The sequence below is a fragment of the Bos taurus genome, chromosome 29, assembly GCF_002263795.3.
Source record: "Bos taurus isolate L1 Dominette 01449 registration number 42190680 breed Hereford chromosome 29, ARS-UCD2.0, whole genome shotgun sequence".
Taxonomy (NCBI): domain Eukaryota; kingdom Metazoa; phylum Chordata; class Mammalia; order Artiodactyla; family Bovidae; genus Bos; species Bos taurus.
In genome coordinates, this window is record NC_037356.1 from 36350535 (window position 1) to 36372352 (window position 21818).

Sequence of the window (21818 nt, forward strand, 5' to 3'; positions counted from 1 at the left end):
GAAGGAGATCAGCCCTGGGATTTCTTTGGAAGGAATGATTCTAAAGCTGAAACTCTAGTACTTTGGCCACCTCATGTGAAGAGTTGACTCATTGGAAAAGTCTCTGATGCTGGGAGGGATTGGGGGCAGGAGGAGAAGAGGACGACAGAGGATGAGATGGCTGGATGGCATCACCGACTTGATGGACATGAGTCTGAGTGAACTCCGGGAGTTGGTGATGGACAGGGAGGCCTGGCGTGCTGCAATTCATGGGGTCGCAAAGAGTCGGACACGACTGAGCGACTGATCTGATCTGGAGGGGTTCTACGTGGGACCTGGATGTGGAGCTAGGTGGGGAGAGTTTGAAGATGGAGGGAGGCAGGGACGGAGGGAAATCGTGGTGGGCCTCCGAGAGGCGGCTGGGAGTCTGTCTTCCAGCGGAAAGGGCCACTTGTAGGCGAGGAGGAGGGCAGGGCGGTTGTTTCGCCATCACTCGATCCTTCCCGCAGCCTCTTCGGTGCGGGGCACAGTGCGAGCCGAGGGCCACCACGGGGCAGGTAGTCAGCCTGGTGGCTCCACCACCTTCAGGAGGTGGCGGTGCTTTCCGGTTCCCCAGGGGAGGAGGCAGCCGCGAGCCCGGTGGGTGGGGGCGGAGATGGGGTCGGGGCAGGGAAAGGGGGAGGGGAGGGGGCAGAGATGGGGCAGAGATGGGGCAGGAGTGGGGAGGGGCGGGGGCGAGGGTGGGGAGGGCACGGGCCGAGAAGGTGCGGCGGCGCGGCGGTCGGGGCGGGGCGATCCAGGAGCCACACCCTGAAACTACCTGCGCGCGACAGGAAGGGCCGGGCAGAGCCTAGGCGGCCGGAGCGCTGGGCCTGCGATCTGAACGAGGCCAGTCCCGCGCCCCGGCCCCGGCCCCCCGGCGATGGCTAGAGCCCCACGGCCTCCGGGACCATGAAGAGCGAGCGGGCGCGCAGGGGCGCAGGCGGCTCCGGTGACCTCGGCGCTGGATTCAAGTACACCTCGCGGCCGGAGGTGGGCGGCGCGGGCGCCGTCGAGGCGGGACGCGCGGGGGGTCGGGGGGCTCCGAGGGGCGGCCGGGGGGCCAGGGAATCGGGGGGTGGGAATCGGGGGGTGTTTGGGCGCTGGGGGGACCAGGGGGACCGGGGAACCGGCAGCGCCGCGCTTGTCTCGGCCGAGGGAGCCGCTGCGCTGCCGGTTTGTGGCCGCGGCGCCGGCCCGACAGGTGGAATTTCCTGCTTGGCGGGTGCCTGGCCGGACCTTCGGCTCAGCCCCGCGGTCCCCTCCCCCGGCCCTCTCCCCGACCCCAACCCCGGGCAGTTCCCTGGCCTGGAAGTGGGCTCGTCTCGGCACCTGGTTATCTCCGCGCTGTCCCTGCGCCTCGGTAAGGAAGCCGCGGCGCAGGCTGTGAGCGGGGCTTTGGGCCGGGGAGGGAAGTTTCCAGGCGGCTCTGGCGTTCTGGAATCCTTGGTCTCTGCGGGAATTTGCTCTTGTCTTGCTGGTCAGAAGGCATCTGAGCCCCGCCTGGCAGAGGGCAATCGGGATCCCGGAACTTCGGTTGCCATAGAACCTGGAGTTTAGGACTCCAGGGTGGGGCTTGGTTGGTCTTCTCGGAAGGCGGATGGAGGCCTTTGGGAAGGAAGTGGGAACCTGTATCTGTAACCTGTGTCTTGAACCTGTTGGAGACCCTGAAGCAGGGAGCTCTCGTTTGGCGGAAAGAATCTTTGTTGCTGTTGTTCAGTCGCTCAGCCCTGTCCCGCTCAGTCGTGTCTGACTGTTTGCGACCCCATGCACTGCAGGTCGCCAGGCTTCCCTGTCCTTCACCATCTCCTGGAGTTTGCTCAAACTCATGTCCATTGGATTGGTGATGTCATCCAACCATCTCATCCTCTGTCGCCCCCTCTTCTCCTTCTGCCTTCAATCTTTCCCAGCCTCAGGGGCTTTTCTAATGAGTTGGGAACTTGAAAACATTAAATCTTACCACAGAGAGTGGAAATGGATTGTTAGTTTCTTAACTGATGGCAGTAAAAGGGCACCCTAGGTGGCAGTGCCCAGGCAGGACTGGCAGCCAGGCCTCCACCTCCTTGTAGTGGGGCCCCCAGCATCCCCTGCACACCAGGTCACCAGCACTGAGGGCTGCTGAGACGTGGGAGCTGTTTGGGGCTCTGCAAACATGGGCCGGTCCTCCTCTCTCCCGAGATCCTGGGGCCAGTGAGCTCCTCTACTGGCCCGCACTCCGTGGTTGGGCCCACATCGGGCCTGATTTGGGAGGTCTCACGGACCAATCCGTTTCTCCAGTGGCGTGTAGACTGAGGGAGCTTGCCAAAGACTAGATTCTGGGTCTGCCCTGGTGCCCTGAGCCACCAATCACAACTGAGGTGGGCACTCTTTTCTCCACTTGTCCACCCTGTGCGGGAGGAAGCAGGACTCAGCACCCAGTCTGGAGGCTGGGGTCTGTGGCCAGTTGTCTGTGCTGCTGGCGGCAGATGTTTCCTTCCCGTAATTCCCGTGTTTGCGAATCCCTGATAATTGCCTGTTAGAGGAGCTCTAGAGTCCTGCCTTCTCAGCAGAGAGCCCGCTGTCTGGTGGTGTTATTTCAGGACTGTTTTTCTTCCCTCCTTCTTCCTCACTTCCCTTTCAGGGACCCTCTCCAGCCGACACTGCCCACATGCCACACTGGCCTTTGAGCTCCCATGGCCACCCGTCAGCCCTCACTTCCTTCCCCTTTGGTCCCTCCTCATTTCTCACCTTCCGTGAAGCTCATCATTCTCCACGCCAGTTCTGCCATTTTCTCCCACGTGGATCACTGCATCTCTCCTCCTGCCAAGCTCCTTGGAACCAGCAGTATGGTGTCCTGGTCTTGGGCTGGGCGCTCAAAGACAAATAAGATCTGGTTATTTCCCTGGAGGCCCTTATGCTCTTGAGAGCCATGCTAAGAGATGTGCATGAAAATTAGACATGACTCTGGGCTCCCCTGGTGGCTCAGACAGCAAAGAATCTGCCTACAATGCAGGAAACCCAGGTTCAATCCCTGGGATGGGAAGATCCTTTGGAGAAGGAAATGACTGCCCACTCCAGTATTCTTGCCCAGCGAATCCCATGGACAGAGGAGCCTGGTGGACTATAGTCCATGGAGTCGCAAAGAGTCAGACATGACTGAGCGGTTGTTTAACACAGTCCTGAAGGAAGTAGCTTGCTGTGCCCAAAGCTCATTTCAGTTTCTCCAGGAAGTCTCCCCTTGTGCCTTCCTGCTTCATGCTTCCCCAGCTCTCTCACACTCTGATCACCCTGCCATGTTTGCAGCCAGGGTCTGCGGACTCTGCCTCGGCTGTCTTCTGACCAGGAGCGTAGCCGCTGCCCCTGGGTTTGTCCTCTGCGTTAGCAGAGCCAGTCTGGGTCACGCTGAGTCCCTAAGAAGCACTGTTGCTTTTGCGTTCCTTTCTCCTGGCCACTTCCATCCCTTCATGGCAGGAGAAAGGTTCTGTTTGGTGATGCTCGGATCTGGCTGCCTCCTTCCCAAGGCCGATGACTGTGGCCCCAGCGCCCTCCACCTGATCCTATTACTATTCAGTGGGAGGTGGCCATCTATGTGTTCCCCAGTGTTTGCAGAGACCTGATGTACATGTCCTATCTTGGGACCATGAGCCCAGCCTGCATGCGAGTAGGGGCACGGATGTCAGTCATCATGGACACTGATGGTAACTGGGAAGCCTGCCTCACTGACTGTCTTGGCCCCAGTCGAACCTTAGATGGTGGTCAGGCAGCTGCTTGGAAGGAGTCCTTGGTTCTTTCTCAAGTCGGTGTTGCCCGGGTGAGACTCAGTGTCCCCTCGGCATGCGGAGACCAGGATTAGGAGAGCAGATTTGGTGGGGTCAAAATCAGATGTCTCAGGGGCCAGGCTCTGCAGCTCTGGCTATTCTCAGGGTCTCCTCTCTTTGTTAGTTGGTCATCCACATGACAGATAGTTATTGGGGGCCCGTCGACAGAGCAAGTGTCCTGAGGGAGAGCCCAGCCACACAGTCTCTGCCTTCAGGGACCGCCCAGTAGGGTGTAGCACTGTTATTGTTTCAGTTGCTGACTTGTGTCTGATTCTGCGATTCCACGGACTGCAGCACACCAGGCTCCTCTGTCATTCACTGTGTGCCAGAGTTTGCTCAAACTCATGTCCATTGAGTCAGTGATGCCATAGTGTAGCATAGAGATATTTGATTCTTCATGGTAAGAACTGGGTTCTGGAGAAGCTGGGGGGCCACTTAGGAGGGGTGTCTGACCCAGGCTTGAAGGACCAGGGTAGGTGAATTATAGCCAGAGCCACCTGTGACGTGGTGACAGCAATATTTAATGTGGAGCCAAGACCTGATGCCACTGCTTTCCCTCCAGGTGATCTCAAAGATGTTACCTAATCTTTCTATGCTTCAGTTTCTATGTTATAAGAATGATATGTATGTTACAGGCTTGTTGCACAGATTAAAAGGGGTAATTTACATGCAAGCCTTTTATAAGGTTCAGCCTGGTGTACAGGTTTGTGGCCTGTCTCTAGAACACAGGGAATGTCCCCCCAGTGATGGAGACCCTCTTCCAGTCTTTATTTCTCCTCCCTTTACTTGGCTTCTATGAACAAGGTCCTCCTGGGAAGGGGAAATGGTGCTGAGACTGGCTACTCGACCCTTTCTGCCTCCTACCACACAAAACAGAACTGTAAGCACTTCCTTCTTTCTCGGTTCTGTGCTGGCCCCTCCGGAAGGGGAAGGCCCTGTGCTGAGAAGTGTGTGCGGTGGGGGGTTGGCGGGGTACTGAGACCTGGGTGCTGTGAATGGACAGGAAGCCTGTGTTCCTCAGCTCTTACCCAGCCTTCCCTCCACCTCGGTCCTGGGAAGACCTGGAAATCCATGGCCTTCATTCAGAACACGGGAAAACTGAGGGTAAGAGAAGATGACACTAGCTTGACAGCTGCCCAAGGAAGAAGGCTGTGTCGCCTGCAAACCCCTGGGAGTCGCCATGAGCTGGCTCCTTGGTGGGGGTGCATCTCATCACAGCCCCCTTCCTCCACCTCTCGTGGCCAGCTGTGGTCTGTGGCTGCCATGGTTCTGGAGTTCCTCTGGTGCCATCTCCTTCTCTGGCCTGTGGTTCTGCCCAGGCTATTGGCTCATGTCTCCTAAAAGAGAAAGTCTGTTCTTAGAAAAGTGGTGAGTGTGACAAGCCCCCAAGGAGCCCAAGTCCCAAAGATGTGGCTTCTGGCCACATGCATGCTGCTGGAGTGTTCAGAATGCTAATCATTGCCGAGTTTATTGAGCATGGACCATGTATTATACCTCTTAGCATCAGTACTATTATTATCCTTTTATAAGTGAAGGAAGTGGAGCGCAGAGAGGCTAAGTAACTTGCCTAAGGTCACAGAGCGAAACAATGGTGAGATCAGGATTTGAACCCAAGCCAGACTGGCTTTGCTGTATTCCACTTGGACTGCCTTAGTGAAATACAGGGCTAGTAGCCCAGTGGGCTCAGAAAGGGATGAAGCACTAAGGGTGAGGGCTGATTTGATTTGGTAAGAAAATGGATTTTTCTTCTTGGGACTTTCTGGGACTGAACACATTTATAATAACCATTTGGTAGTACAGGAAGGATCACTGGGAACTTCTGAGAGGCTCATGGAACTCTCACCCGGGCTGGCAGTGGTGAGAAGAGTGTTTGGGGTTTGCTCAATGTTTGTGGGCAGTATTTGCCCTTTTTTCTTTGCTAAGAACTTTTCTAGAAGCAGATTCCTACTGAGAATTCCATCTTGGAAGCTCACGTTTTCAGAATTTGCTTGTTCTTCTACGCTTAGCAACAGAATTTAGAACCCTTGCGATGGTTGACTAACGGCTCAGAATCTTGGATCCATTGTTCTCGTAAGTTGGTGGTGATGGTGGTGAACGGTGAAGAAGAATAGGATGACAGTCATTACTACCCATCACTAAATACGAACACTTTGGTTTATTCTTTCTTATCCTCACAGCAACCATAGGAGAAAAATGCCTAATTTATAGATGACCATGTGTATTCAGTTGCTCAGTCGTGTCTAATTCTTTGTGACCCCATGGACTGTAGCCCACCAGGCTCCTCTGTCCATGGGAGTCTCCAAGGAAGAATATTGGAGTGGATTGCCATCTCCTCCTCCAGGGGATCTTCCCCACCAGGGATCAAATCTGTGTGTCTTGTGTCTCCTGCCTTGGGAGGTGAATTGTTGTGAATTGTTTACCACTGCGCCACCTGGGAAGCCCCTACAGATGACAGTACTGAGATTCAAAAGGTTTTCATAATGGCCCAGTCCCAAAGAAAGGCAATGCCAAAGAATGTTCAAACTACCGCACAATTGCAATCATCTCACATGCTAGCAAAGTAATGCTCAAAATTCTCCAAGCCAGGCTTCAATAGTACGTGAAGTGTGAACTTCTGAATGTTCAAGCTGGTTTTAGAAAAGGCAGAGGAACCAGAGATCAAATTGCCAACATCTGCTGGATCATTGAAAAAGCAAGAAAGTTCCAGGAAAACATCTACTTCTGCTTTATTGATTGTGCCAAAGCCTTTGATTGTGTAGATCACAACAAACTGTGAAAAATTCTTCAAGAGATGGGAATACCAGACCACCTTTCCTGCCTCCTGAGAAATTTGTATGCAACTCACAAAGCAACAGTTAGAACCGGACATGGAACAGACTGGTTCCCAATTAGGAAAGGAGTAAGTCAAGGCTGTATATTGTCACCCTGCATATTTAACTTATATACAGAGTACATCATGCGAAATGCTGGGCTAGATGACGCCCATGTTCGAATCAAGATTGCCAGGAGAAATATCAACCTCAGATGTGCAGATGATACCACTCTAATGGCAGAAAGTGAAGAGGAACTAAAGAACCTCTTGATGAAGGTGAAAGAGGAGAGTGAAAAAGCTGACTTAAAACTCAACGTTCAAAAACCGAAGATCATGGCATCCAGTCCTATCAAACAGATGGGGAAACAATGGAAACAGTGAGACACTATTTTTGGGGGCTCCAGAATCACTGCAGCCATGGTGACTGCAGCCATGAATTTAAAAAACACTTGCTCCTTGGAAGAAAAGCTATGACCAACCTAGAAAGCATATTAAAAAGCAGAGATATTACTTTGCCGACAAAGGTCTGTCTAGTCAAAGCTATGGTTTTTCTAGTAGTCATGTATGGATGTGAGAGTTGGACTGTAAAGAAAGCTGAGTGCTGAAGAATTGATACCTTTGAACTGTGGTGTTGGAGAAGACTCTTGAGAGTCCTTTGGACTGCAAGGAGATCCAGCCAGTCCATCCTAAAGGAACTCAGTCCTGAATGTTCATTGGAAGGACTGATGCTGAAGCTGAAACTCCAATACTTTGGCCACCTGACGGAAAGAACTGACTCATTGGAAAAGACTCTGATGCTGGGCAAGATTGAAGGCAGGAGGAGAAGGGGATGACAGAGGATAAGATGGTTGGATGGCATCCCCGACTCAATGGACATGAGTTTGAGCAAGCTCCAGGAGTTGGTGATGGACAGGGAAGCCTGGCGTGCTGCAGTCCATGGGGTCACCAAGAGTCGGACATGACTGAGTGACAGAACGGAACTGAATGGAATGGCTGAAAGGCAGTTAGAGGCAGAGTGAGAGTTCAAACCTAGATCTGTGCGACTTCAAAGTCTACGGCCTTAACCGCAAAGCCATTGTACAGTTGTATTCCAAAGGGTGGGTGATTGACGCACATCCCCAGCAAAGCCCTGGGACACGTGGTTGGACAGAGTCCTGAGCCCCAGGCGCCAACATGGGTCCACTGCCGACCTCTCACACCACACCTGACTGGTTTCTCCTTTGATGAGGTTGGTAAACCTCACCTGGTAAACCAGGAGACCGACTGGAGATGATGCTGAAAAATGTAGCTTTTGTTTAGGATATGCATGGTTAAAAATCATTATGGGAATTAAAAAAATTTTTTTTTTAAATTTATTTATTTTTGGCTATGCTGGGTCTTCGTTGCTGTGCGGGCTTTTCTCTAGTTGCGGTGAGGGGGTGCTCCTCTTCGTTGCGGTGCACGGATTTCTCATTGCGGTGGCTTCTCTTGTGTGGAGCTCAAGGGCACGTGGGCTTCAGTCGTTTCGACTCCCCAGCTTAGAGCACAGGCTCAGTAGTTGTGGTGCAAGGTCTTAGTTGCTCTGCTGCATGTGGGATCTTCCCTGACCAGGGGTCAAGCCCTGCACTGGCAGGCTGATTCTATACCACTGAGCCGCCAGGGAAGCCCATAATGGGAATTTTAAAATAGAAGAACTTCACCTGCCAGAGGAAACAAATCAGGTTGTTTATGGTTTGCATGCTCTGTGCGGTCTGTGCCATGTACAGGGGTTTACCTAGTGTGTGGTTGTATATGTGCAGTGTATGTTCTGGAAGGCGTCTCAGCCTCCTGTCTGCTGGGCACAGTGGAGGACTGCAGGCTGGAGGAACGGGTGTCTCGCTGCACAGCTGTGCCCAAGAGGGTGCCCTCACGCACCCAAGTCGCTCAGGGCGGTGGCCTTGGGGCTGCCCCTGCGTCCTTCCTGTGTCGTTTCTTATATCGAAACAGCTCTGACGTGATCTTGGAAAAATCGTCTCTGTCGGTGGCATCCTACCGGGAGGGAAAGGCCGACACCTGGGATGACTTAATCATGAGTCAGAAGGCCCTGGGCTGCCTGCTGGAGAGGCCATGCAGAATAGCACTCTGTCCAGCTTCGCTGAGAGCGAGCGCACCACCCTGACTGCAGACGCCAAGCCTTCAGCCTCCCACGGCTGGGACCGAAGGAGTCCAAGGAGGCAGCAGGGCGTCACGGCAGACCCAGAGTTTTGAGTTGACGAAGCCAGGCCTGTAATGTGTCTCCCTAAAATGTCAAGTAAATCTCCCCACTCCCCAGCTTTTTTACTTGGTCATACTTTAAACAATTATTTTCATATTTTATTTATTTTTGGCCATACCGCACGGCTTGTGGGATCTTAGTACCCTGACCAGGGGTTGAACCCAGGCCCTCAGCAGTGAAAGCGTGCAGTCCTAACTGCTGGACCACCAGGGAATTCTCTAGAGAGGCTTTTTAATATCTTGGTATTGCCTGTGTATATTTTCTATTAAAAAGTTGCTTTCTTTTTTCTGATTATTGAAATTAGGAAAGGACGTTTATTTATTTTTGGCTGTGCGGGTTTTCTCTAGTTGTGGTGAGCAGGGGCTACTCTTCTTGCGGTGTGCAGACTTCTCATTGCGGTGGCTTCTCTTGTTGCAGAACACGGGCTCTAGGGTGAGTGGGATTCAGTAGCACACGTGGGCTCAGTAGTTGTGAACCACAGGGTTAGTTGCTCCACTGCATGTGGGATCTTCCCGGACCAGGGATTGAACCCGTGGATGAAACCTGTGTCTCCTTCATTGGCAGGCAGTTTCTTAACCACTGGACCACCAGGGGCGCCTCAGGACTTTTTTTTAAACTTGAACAATGTAGAAATATACACAGTGAAATTCCTCTGAAATTCTCTCCCCCAGGTTTCATAATCCCTATAGTTTGATTTCTATTCTCCCGGTCTTTTATGCATGAACCAATACTTTTATGCATATTAATATATATGTGTACATGTATTCTTTCCCAAATGGAATCATAATGTTCTTCCTGTTCTGCAGCTAAAGGCATGGTTGTAATGAACTAATTCATCACACATTCATTACAGATCTTTATGCATGCTGGGATTGTGGAACAAGACAGGGCTCCCTCCCGCTCCCCACCTCCATCCTTAAGGAGCAGGTGGTTGACCTTGAGCGCGGACCAACTGCCCCTGGAGCTGTGCTTGGAACGCTGGGGAGACCAGAAGGGGCAGGGCTTTCCTGGGGAGCGTCTCAGAGGAGGCACCTAAGCGGGAGTTTGGAAGGGTGGGAAGGGCCCAGCACTGACTTTGTTTTTCTTCAGTTAACATTGTATTTTAGAGAGTTGTTTCCTACTCTTTGAAAAACTATTCTTGATTGCTGTGTAAAGTTTCATCCAGTGGATGTGTCATTCTGTATTGTTATTTTATTTGTGGTATTTATGTGTGCTAATTGCCTGTGTTATGGAACAATGAATGGAAACAGAGCCAAGGGGCTAGCGGAAGAAATTGACCAACAGCCCTGACCCATTTGAATTCTGCTGCTGAATTCTGGGTTCCAGGTCTTAACGGGAACATTGCTCCTGTGAAGTGGCACCAGATGACCAGAGGTTTAAACAGTTTGAATGGTTGGTTGAGTTGAGCATTTGAGCTGGACAAAGAGCAGACCCAGAGGAGTGTTTCTGTAGCTGCTTGGAGCTGGAGGAGCTGGGAGGAATCAGGCTGGTTCTATTGCAATGCTAATATGCTGGGCTATTGTGATGCTGAGTGCCCTGGGGGAAGGGAGAACTTTGTAATGCTGGCCCTAGCCGAAAAAGCTATTTTCCCCAGAAAGGGTGGCCCCCGGGGGATGGGACCGGACATGGATCCGGAGTTCTCTCCTCGCTCTGTCCTTGCACGGGTTGTAGTCGTGGACTGGGGCCTCTCTCTGGTGATGGGACTTTCTTGTTTGCATATTCAGTGCTTTCTCCCAAACTGCCAGATTTGTAGTTGAGCTAATGTTCCTGGCCCTGGAAAAGGAAATGACAACCCGCTCCGGCATTCGTGTCTGGAGAATACCACGGACAGAGGAGCCTGGCGGGCTGCAGTCCATAGGGTTGCAAACAGTCGGAAACGACTGAGCAACTAACACTTTCCCACTTTCACTTTTCTAACATTCCTGGGGCCTTCCTGGTGGCTCAGATGGTAAAGAATTTGCCTGTAATGCAGGAGACTCGTGTTCAATCCCTGCATCAGGAAGATTCCCTGGAGAAGGAAATGTCAGCCCACTCCAGTATTCTTGCCTGGAGAATCCCACGGACAGAGGAGTCTGGTGGGTTACAGTCCCTGGGGTCGAATCCACGCCTGCTGCGCTGAAAGCGAGGAGTCTTAACCACTGGACTGCCAGGGAAGTCTTGGTTCAGAATCCTGACTGTTGGTACACAGACATATACATACACAGACATACACCAGTGATAAAATCTTATGGAACTTATTATAATGAGTACAAGTAAAATGGGAAAGCTGAATCAGATCTGTGGGTTATAACCGTGTCGTAGTGTTATAGTCTTATGAGATGTTACCGTTGAGGGAGACTGGGTGAAGCGTACAAGGGATCTTGGTATTATTTCTTACGACTGCATTTGAATTTACAGTGATCTCAACAAAAGTGTTAACGACTAAAAAAGCACTATCCCATGAAACTGGAATGTGGGCTCAGTGAGAAAAAAGAAGAAAGATGAAAAGAAATTACACATTGCTGCTTTAACCTCAGTCTTCAGTTTCTCCTTCGTTAGCTTCTTAGTCTTGTTAGTTTCTTGGTTTCTTGTTCAGTTTCTTTCTGGTTCAGCTTCTGGGGCAATGTGCCTGGTTATGCCCCTGCAGGCAGATACTTCTGCTCCCGGTCAGGTGACAGGAGAAAGGTGGATGTGGCTGGGCCCGGAAGAGGGTTTCTGACCAAAAAGGACACAGTGAGGGCAAAGTTTGTGGGATCAAAGAGACTGGCTGTATTGAGGGGTGCTGCTCTGTTATGAATCTTGGAGCCCATCTGAGATAGAATTCTCTGCTTAGAATAACAAAGGAGGGGGAGCATTTAAATGAGGACTGGGAGAGGAAGAGACCAGGAGGGTCTAAAGTTAGATGCTGAAGGTATAGCACGTGACGGGGTGGCTGACACCAGAGAGCTTGGCGAGCTGTCAGCTGATCCCCGGGGTGTAGAGTGAGCTTTCTCTCCCGTTCCCGGAGAGTGGAGACAAGTCTGGAAAGTTCCTTGGGCCTTGGAACCTGTCTTGGGTAAGCTACTTAATTCTGGCTGTGAAGAACGAAGTCCTTCAGTCAGTCTGTCAGTCAGGTTCTAACCCTGGGCAAAGTCAAGGGTAGAGGGTGTGGGGGAGAGAAGCAGTAGAAAGAGGAAACTGGGGTGCCTGACCTCTCAGGACTGCCTGTCTGCCCGCTGTGCCCTGGGGATATCATTGATGCCAAGGGTCTAAGGGAGGAGAGGTCCCAGGGACAAAGACTGTGGACTGAGGTGGTCCACAGACACTTCCTGGAGCGGCTGGGCCCTGGCTTTGTCCTCGGGGACACATTGGGCTTCGGAAGTGGTGATGTGAGCCGAGCCTTTCACAGTGGTGGGGTGGGCACCAACCTACTTCCTCACTGGTCTGGGGGCCGCCTGGCTGAGGACTAGGTTAACACGCCCAGACCAGTATTGGAGGGGTAGAAATCCACCCACCTCGACCGCTCGTAGAAGAAAGAAGAGGCTTGTATCTGCCGAGTCTGGTTGCAGGTGTGTGTGGTCCTGGTGCCACAGTGGTGTGGCCAGCCGGGGCCCTGGGCAGTGCCAGGAATGGGGAGGGGATACAGGCGTGAAACCTGCAGGAGCTGGATGGTGACTGGCAGAGAATCACCAGGTCCTGTGCCCGCAGTGCCCACGGTCGGCTGAGTTAGACTCTGGGAACTTTCTGTCCAGCTCTGACCAGGTGTACGGAGTTTAGGTTTATTTCCTCCAGTGGGAGCCGTTGGCTCTGAGTCAGCTTTCTGTTCTCCTGGATGCCGTGGGGTCACAGATCTGCAGGTAATTCTGGATCCTCTGTAGGGCCCCGCCGCCTCACCCATTTCCTGGCAGGTCAGCAGCTGAGAAAAGTGACCAGGTTGAAAGGGCAGGGTCAGAGGGTCAAGCAACAAGAAGGCAGAGGACTCAGGGAGTCCATCTGCTGCTGACGAGCCTCGGCTGGCAGTGTGTGTCTGCTGGCAGCCTCCGGGACTTCTGGGTGCTACTCATAAGCTGTTGTGGGAGGGCCCTGAGCTTGGGCGCCAAGTCCAGCCCCTCTTGCAGGTACCTTGCATCCCAGGCGATTGCTTAAAATAGGCCGACTGAAACTGACATGACCCAGCTGGCGGGCTCCTCTCACTGAGAGGGGAGGTGGGTGGGCCCGGCCAGCAGCCTCCGGGAAAGGATAGGTGGCCTGGCAGGTACTCTCCAGATCCATTTCCTGAGAATGACCTGGGATGCGGGGTAAGCTTGCAGATCCTGGGGTGGTGCCCCTGCTCCGCAGCATCGGAACCTCCCAGGAGAGGGACCAGGGGATCTGGATGCTGGGCAAGCACTATGCTCCTTTTGCTGGTGTGTTTTAATCATTCTTTTTCACACCAGGCAAGTCTGGGAAATGCTGGGGTGGTGCGATTGAGGGGAGCCTCCTGTTCCTTGAGAATCTGCCTTCTTTGGGAAATCAGTTGCCCCAGGGCTGGTGAGTGAGTGGATTCCAACATGGGTGTCTTTTCCCTTCTCCTTTGTTGCTTCAGTCATCCTGTGATGAGCGGATCAAGTGTCCTCTCTGTGCTGGTCATTGTGCGGGGCCGGGACTGCAGTGACCGTAGAGTGAGTGAAGTCCCTTCCCTTGAGAGCCTGCATGTCGGCTGCTTTCTACTTATAGCCGCTTGAATTTTTTTTTTGATGGGTGCTGGTTTTTTAAGATTTATTTATTTATTTTTTGGCTGTGCTGGGTCTTCGTTGCTGCGCCTGGGTTTTTTCTACTTGCAGAGAGCGGGGACTACTCTAGTTGAGGTGCACGGGCTTCTCATTGCAGTGGCTTCTCTGTTCACAGGCTCTAGGGCATGTGGGCTTCAGTAGTTGTGGGCTCGTGGGCTCTAGAGCTTGGGTTCAGGAGTTGTGGCATTCAGGCTTAGCTGCCCGATATGGGATCTTCTCGGACCAGGGATCAAACCAGTATGCCTTGCATTGCAAAGTGGATTCTTATCCACTGGACCACCAGGTAAGCCCATGCTGCTGATTAAACTGGAGAGAGCCCATCTAAGTAGGGCCCCTCCTGCCTGGAGACAGGGTCCCTTCATAACTAGCAACTTGAAGAAGGGGCCTTTCTCCAGGTTCACCCCTGGTATCTCAGTGCCATGCATTGTACTGTGCTCAGTATCTCCCAGGGTGACAAATACAGTGTTAGGTTTTGGAATTAACTCCTTGCTGTGTCGTCTCTGGTAGCCTTGAGCCATGCTGAGTTGCTAGGGATTCTGGCCAGGATCTAACTTGACCTGGCATTGGGGAGTGGCCAAGAGAGTTATGCTGGCTTTGTCTTTTCCTCTTGAAAATAAAGGCATCTTCAAAGTTGCACGAGATGGACCCTCACCTTGGGAAATGATTGCAGGCATGCACACCATGCTTTCTTGTTTGAACCATGTCACGGATATTTTCTGGTTCTCATCATGGAATTGACATCCATCTGGGGCTTCCCTGGTGGTCTAGTTGTTAAGAATCCATGTGCCAATGCTGGGGACACAGGTTCGATCCCTGGTCTGGGAAGATCCTACATGTTGCAGAGCAGCTAACCTGTGTGCTACAACTACTGAGCCCATGCTCTAGAGCCGTGCACCGCCGCTAGAGAGTAGCCACCACCCTCCTCAACTTGAGAGAGCCTGTGTGCAATTAAGACCCAGAACAGTCAAAAATAAAGAAACAAATAACTCTTACAAAAGAATTGAAATCTATCCAACCTGGTGGGTATACTGAGTCACGGAACCTGTGACCAGCAGTTCACGGTGGAGCTGGGAGTGGCGCATGAAGCCAGCCACCCTGTCTAGCCTCAGGTCAGTGTCTGCAGCCAGTGACATCACTTCTGCCCCTTGATCTTGATCCTCAGCTGCAGGAGCACGTCATCAGGCATCACGTGAGGGCATTTCATGGCCCCTCCCAGGACTGCCCGAGACCTCTTAAGCCTCAGCTTCATCCGCTGCCTTCCCAACAGATCACACCCAACCTTGGCCAAATGAGGAACAGTCTTAAAAAGGAGAGCCTGGTGTGACTATTTATTTCTTCTCTGTCTGCTTTGACTGGAATCTCCTGTGGATTTTTGGGTCATTACTGTCCTTTCTGCTGTTTGTAAACACAAGCACTCACCAGTAGCTGTTCTCCCACAAGGACGGTAATGGGCTGCCAGCTGCAGCTGCTGGCTCTGGATCTGCTGGTCCCTGGAGCCGGTTGGAGAGCCGGCCTGGCGGGCGAGCAGTGGTGCCAGCCCATCCAGGGGCACTCGGGGAACTGGGCAAAGGGTGCTGTCCAGAGGAGGCTTCTGAGGCTGATTTGGACACAGTTTTGCTCGCTAAGCATGTAGCTTTTAGCTCTGGTGAGTCTGGTACTTAACAGGAGTAGGGTGGCCACAAGGGTCTGTTGTTCACTCAGTCGTGTCTAACTCTTTGCGACCCCATGAACTGTAGCCCTCCAGGCTCCTCTGTCCATGGGATTCTCCAGGCAAGAATACTGGAGTGGGTTGCCATTCCCTTCTCCAGGGGATCTTCCCTGATCCAGGAATCGAACCCACGTCTCCTGTACTGGCAGGAGGGTTCTTTACCACTGAGCCACCAGGGAAGCCCACAAGGATCTTTCCTATAGCATCAAATAAAATATGCCTTTTCCTTTTTACCTTCTATAAATTTGGTTTTGGGACAATCCCTGACTTTGGGGAGGATAGGCATCATTTGCACTGATGTGCTTTAAACCGGCAGGAAATAGGATATTCTCCAGGGCTTACATGTCTTTCCTCCTTGGTCTTTGGGTGGTACCCCCCTCCTCAATCCCTCCAAGAAGTCGGGTGGACAGGATGGTGATCTGATTTGCCCTGGTGTCCCGCTCCCTGGGTCATCCCTCCAGGAGCTTTGTGTGCACCTGTGAGTCCCTCCGTGTGCACCTATGATGTCTGTCTGTTCTCCAGGAAGTCATTCCTCACTCTCTTGTCTGAGCTGGCCTTGAGCCTCCAGGATCTGACTCAAGCCGGTTGGTGAGAAGAGGCTGTGAGAGTTGTGTGGCCTCTGTTTGTGGTAGGCCAGTACCTGCTTCACAGCACAGCACTGGGTTTTATGTGTGCACCTACGAACGTGTTTACTTTATGAAAGAGAAAGGAGAGGCCCAGGTGGGCATGCACATCCTCCCGCTTCCATTGGCTCTTTGGCCTGTAGAGGTGGTCGCATGTAGGGAGAAGACTGTGTTTGCCGTTGAGCCTGAGCTGGTGGGAACTGCCTGCCTCCTATTTCCCTGGGGGCCTCCCGGTCCCACGCATCTGTAAAACCCCAGCCACAAGGGTTGGTGTGGCTTATCCCTCTTTGTTGTTTTACTGGCTTCACTCCCTTTGTGAAGGGAGACATCACTTTGCCAACAAAGGTCCATAGAGTCAAAGCTATGGTTTTTCCCATAGTCAACGTACAAATGTAAGAGTTGGACCATAAAGAAGGTTGAATGCTGAAGAACTGATGCTTTCGAATTGTGGTGTCGGAGAAGACTCTTGAGAGTCCCTTGGACAACAAGGAGATCCAATTAGTCAATCCTAAAGGAAATCAGTCCTGAATATTCATTGGAAGGACTGAAACTGAAGCTGCAATACTTTGGCCACCTGATGGGAAGAGCTGACTCATTAGAAAAGACCCTGATGCTGGGGAAGATTGAAGGCAAAAGGAGAAAAGGGGGACATAGGTTGAGATGGTTTGATGACATCACCGACTCAGTGGAGATGAGTTTGAGTCAACTCCGGGAGATGCTAAAGGACCGGGAAGCCTGGCGTGCTGCAGTCCATGGGGTCACAAAGAGTCAGACACGACTTAGTGATGAACAGCAGCAGCAACACCTCCCTTGTGACTTTGGACAAGTCACGCCCTGTCTCTCAGCCTCAGTCTCCTTATCAGTAAAATGACTGGGTTAGGCAAGATGATCTCTCATATACCTGAAAGTGGAGCCAAGAGTGGGGTAATAAAAGAAGTCATCTAGTTACTGATTAAACAGCATTTCTGGGCTGATCGGAGCCCAGGATTCACACTGCAGGGACGAACAGACCTTGGAGCCAGCCCCACCGCCGACACCGTGCTCCGCAGCCAGCCTGGGGTTGCGCCTGGGCTCCACTGTCCATGCTGTCAGCCACCTTTCCTTCCCAAGGAGTTGGCTTTCCCGTTTCCCACCTGAGTTTCCCACCCTGAGTTCTGGGTGCTGACCGAGGGAGGCCGAAGATGAAGGTCAAATCTGGAGCGCCACCTCGTGGCTGTGTGATCCCACAAACTCATCATTTTCCCCTGCCTTTCTGTAGAATAGTAGCGAGGATGCCCCTCATGAATGCTTTCAGGGTTGTTGTGGGGCTTGAGTAAGGAAACAGTTGTGAAGTTACCCTGTACGCTGAAAATAAACTGAATAAACTATTATTCTGTTACATTTCTTCCAACACATATAGACATAGACACACAGTTTGCTCAGAGTCTAGATAAAGCCTTACTCTTTTTTCATTTTCCAGTATTATTAGACAACCAAAGACCTTTGGACATTTAAAGCAAACCTGCAACCTAGACGGGCAAAGACATGATTCTGAAGATCATATAAAAACAATCAAGTTGGTAGCCTAAGAAAGAACAAGAAGGTGGTGAATTCATAGCATCGAAAAGGCTATGGTTAAAAAAAGAACCATCTAAGAATCAAAGTCACTCTTGGAAATGAAATGCATGACTTAAAAAAAAAATTTGTTGTCTTTGCAGTAAATCTCAAGATAAGGTGATGTAAGTCCTTCAGTTTTGTTCTTTTTCAGAGCTTGTTGCGTACGAATTTCAGAAGCAGCTCATCAATTTCTGTGAACAGCCTGCTGATGCTGTAGGCAGCTGAGGCAAACAAGACATCTTAACTATCTTAACTATCTTAACTATCTTGAGTCTTCCAACCCATGACCATGAAATTTTGCTTGATTCATTTGTATCAATTTTTAGATTCCACATATACGTGATATCATATGGTATTTGTCTTCGTCTGACTTACTTCCCTCGGTATGATAATCCCTAGGTTCATCCATGTTGCTGCAAATGACGATATTTCATTCTTTTTTATGGCTGAGAAATATTCCATTGTATAAATATACCACATCTTCTTTATCCATTCATCTTTGGTCAACATTTAGGTCGTTTCAATATCTTGGCTATTGTGAATAGTGCTGCCCGGAACATAGGGGAACATGTATCTTTTTGAGTTACAGTTTTGTTCAGATATAGGCCCAGGCTTGGGGTTGCTAGATCACGTGGCAACTCTGTTTTTAGTGTTTTGAGGAACCTCCATACTGTTTTCAACAGTGGCTGAACCAGTTTACATTCCCAGCAACAGTAAGAGGGTTCCCCTTTCTCCACACCTTGTTGAGCGTTTATTATTCGTAGAATTTTTGATGATGGCCATTCTGACCAGTGAATACCTGTGATACCTCACTGTAGTTTTGATTTGCATTTCTCTAATAATTATCTAGGTTGAGCATCGTCTCATGTGCCTGTTGGCCATCTGTATGTCTTCTTTGAAATGGGTGGTTAGGTCTTCTACCCATTTTTCGATTGAGGTGTTTGTTTTTTGTTACTAGGTTGTATGAGCTGTTCGTATATTCTGGAAATGAGGCCCTTGTCGGTCATATCATGCAGTAGAGGATATGCTTTTAAACCTCGGTGTTCTGAAACTTCATCATGATGTATTTTGTTATGTGTGCTTTTTCATTTATCTTTCTCATTATTCATTGAGCCCTTTGAAGAGATACGACTCTCTTTAATGCTTGGAAATATTCTTCTAGTATTTCTCTATCACGTCCTCTGCCAGACTCAGGAATGGGGCTCAGGTATTTATAGAAGATAGAGGTGAGACAGGGAAGGGCATTATTAGAAATCTCCAGAGCCCCACCTCCACTCCAAATAAAAATGCTCCTATCCACACATCCCATAGAAGGGATGGGAAATTGATTTCTCCAGACTCGAGGACACTGGGAGCCAGAGGGCTGCAGTGAAGGCGAAAACAGTTATAGGTCTCTTCTCTCCCATGTTCTGAATGCTAGTGGCTAGGTTTAAATTATCCCATCCTGGAGACTAGAAAATCATTTTCTGCAGTAACCAAGCCATCCCATAGAAAAGATCTACACAGCCTAGCAGTATCCTAGGGAGTGTCCAATAAAGTATCTGGCTAGTCACTGAATTGTGGCCCAAAGTGAAGCCGCCTCTGGCCGGCCATGTCCACAGAACTTCCAAACAACCTTTAGGACTTCATTCCTGAATTTGAGCAAATAGCCTCATATTCTCAGGCATTTAAGGAAAGCCTTCAACACAAAAGAGAAAATCAACAGCAGTTTCTCTATTGAGAAAAGTTACTCAATAGAAATATCAGGATGAGAAGATTTTTGCATCCAAAAGTCAGAGAACAAGACAGAACTTTTGGAGATGAAAGTTTTGATAGCAGAAATGAAAAAATAGATTAAAAATCAAGATGGATAATAGTAGCAGAGAAAGGATAAATAAAGGATCCATATAGTAGGACTTACAGAAACAGAAAAGAGAAGATAAAGGGGAGGACATAATCTAAAATAATACAGGAAACTTTGCCAGACTGAAAGATAAGACTTTCCAAGCTCAAAGGGCGGACGGAGAGCTCAGTGTTGTGAAGTTGAAAGACCCAGTTCCAAGCACTTCCTCAGGATTTTCAGAGAAAGAAAACAAATTACGAATAAAAAATGATGGATTTGTACTATTATCTTATTTCTGCAAAGCAAAATTAAAAGCTGTAGAACACTGGGGACTTTAAAATTCTAAGTGAAAATTATTTGAATTATACCCAGCCCAGACAGTAACAAAGACGAGTACGGAGTTAAGGTCCTTCTGAAACATGCAAAGTTGCAAGAAATGTCCCTCTCTAGAAACTACTGAAGTATGTGTCCACCGAAATGAAGTGAGCCAACAGAGGTGAAGACATGGAATCCAGGAAATAGGGGTTTTAATGCAAGAGGGAATTGGAAGTTCCCTGGTAGTCCAGTGGTTAGGACTCAATGCTTTCACTGCCATGACCCTGGGATCGATTCCTGGTTGGGGATATTACCCACCCAACAGGAAGTTGAATTCAGGAACTCCCCAGGGTCACGGTGGTGGGGGAAGTTCCAGACAGCAGCTACGGGAAAGGACAGAGTGCCTCCAGGAAGAAAATGAAATGAGAGGTTCTTCGACAGACTTTATATGTGGAAGGTGAGAAGAACGTTACAGAGCACTTAGATTGTATGGAAAGACTTAGATATATGTGGAAAAAACAAAAAAACCTGAGTAAATGAATATTCACAGCAGGAGAAATAAATAAATTGCAGTGAGAAGGAAACTATAGTGAACAATATTCTCAAGATTAATAATAAAAACATAGAGTATGGACATAATATATTTTTTAACTTTAGCCCTGTATCTTTTGGGAAGATGGGTGAAAGACAGAAGGAAGGACTTTGAAATACACATTCAGTTCAGTTCAGTCGCTCAGTCGTGTCTGACTCTTTGCAACCCCATGAATCGCAGCACGCCAGGCCTCCCTGCCCATCACCAGCTCCCGGAGTTCACTCAAACTCACGTCCATCGAGTCAGTGATGCCATCCAGCCATCTCATCCTCTGTCGTCCCCTTCTCCTCCTGCCCCCAATCCCTCCCAGCATCAGAGTCTTTTCCAATGAGTCAACTCTTCGCATGAGGTGGCCAAAGTACTGGAGTTTCAGCTGAAGCATCATTCCTTCCAAAGAAATCCCAGGGCTGATCTCCTTTAGAATGGACTGGTTGTATCTGCTTGCAGTCCAAGGGACTCTCAAGAGTCTTCTCTAAAACCACAGTTCAAAAGCACCAGTTCTTCGGTGCTCAGCTTTCTTCACAATCCAACTCTCACATCCATATATGACTACTGGAAAAACCATAGCCTTGACTAGACGGACCTTTGTTGGCAAAGTAATGTCTCTGCTTTTGAATATGCCATCTAGGTTGGCATATTCCTTTCCTCCTTTTAATTTCATGGCTGCAATCACCGATTACCGTACTATAAGTCAGCTGATTATATTTTATAGATGAATCGAATTGGTGGTATTGGCGTATTATTCAGAAATATGGAGACAAATTCCAGAACAAGCAGGTTGGAAACATCTTAAGTGGTTGACTCTGGGGTGTGCTTCTTTTTTGTTTTTAGAATTTTATTTCATTTTGAGATGTAATTTTGAGGTGTACAATGTGTTGGTTTAATCTGTTTATGTATTGTAGTATGATGATCATGGTGGGGTTAGCTATGGGGTGTATGTCTGGGTTTGATATTAGATGAAGTCACAAATATAACCCATTAGGAAACTAAAATTCGAGATACAGATACCCAAATGTGGCAGGCGTGGGGACAAGCTCTCACAGCAGTGAGTAAGCTGTGTGAGAATGTCTGAATGTGACAAACCAGGAAATGTCAGCTCAAGTACAAATCTGAGGTTCACACCAAAACAGCCACGACTGGTAAACGGGCACCTCTGTGGAACTTGGGGTGGGGCTTTTGCTTTTATGGCAAGCCCTGTTGGAGTGGGTATGAGGTAGTTAACTCTGAAAGGGCACAGCCCCTCCCCAGGGATTAGGGCGGCAGATAAGAGTGTGTGCTGTAGGCGGATGAGTTTGCCTACCTGCCATTGCATGCTGCAGACACCCCACCTTCCTGTCCATACTTGTGCCCCTATTCCTGGAGCCCCCCCCACCCCCTCCATCCTGTTTGTTGGAAGTTTCGTTTGTTTTTCATGCTCTTGGGTCTGAGCATGGACATGGACGGATTCCAGTAGAGACCTGGCCTTCTCAGCTCACCATGGTGTCTTGGGCTGGGAGACTTCAGGCTCAAGGCAGAGACTTGTCCTGCCGTGGCACTGCAGAGATGCCCAGGTTACTGCCTTTTTACTTCTGG

The 21818-nt window shown here is 50.1% G+C and overlaps 1 protein-coding gene across 4 annotated transcripts in view; it reads left to right on the forward strand.

The window, feature by feature from the left end:
• The first annotated feature begins 825 nt into the window (after positions 1-825).
• The window catches only part of ST14 (ST14 transmembrane serine protease matriptase), a 38062-nt gene continuing 17069 nt past the window's right edge, over positions 826-21818 (forward strand). The window contains 1 exon segment of one of the 4 annotated variants that reach the window (NM_001076538.1): positions 826-1011. In NM_001076538.1, the coding sequence (NP_001070006.1) occupies positions 931-1011 (81 nt within the window). In that variant the 5' untranslated portion in view covers positions 826-930. 4 annotated transcript variants of the gene reach the window in all.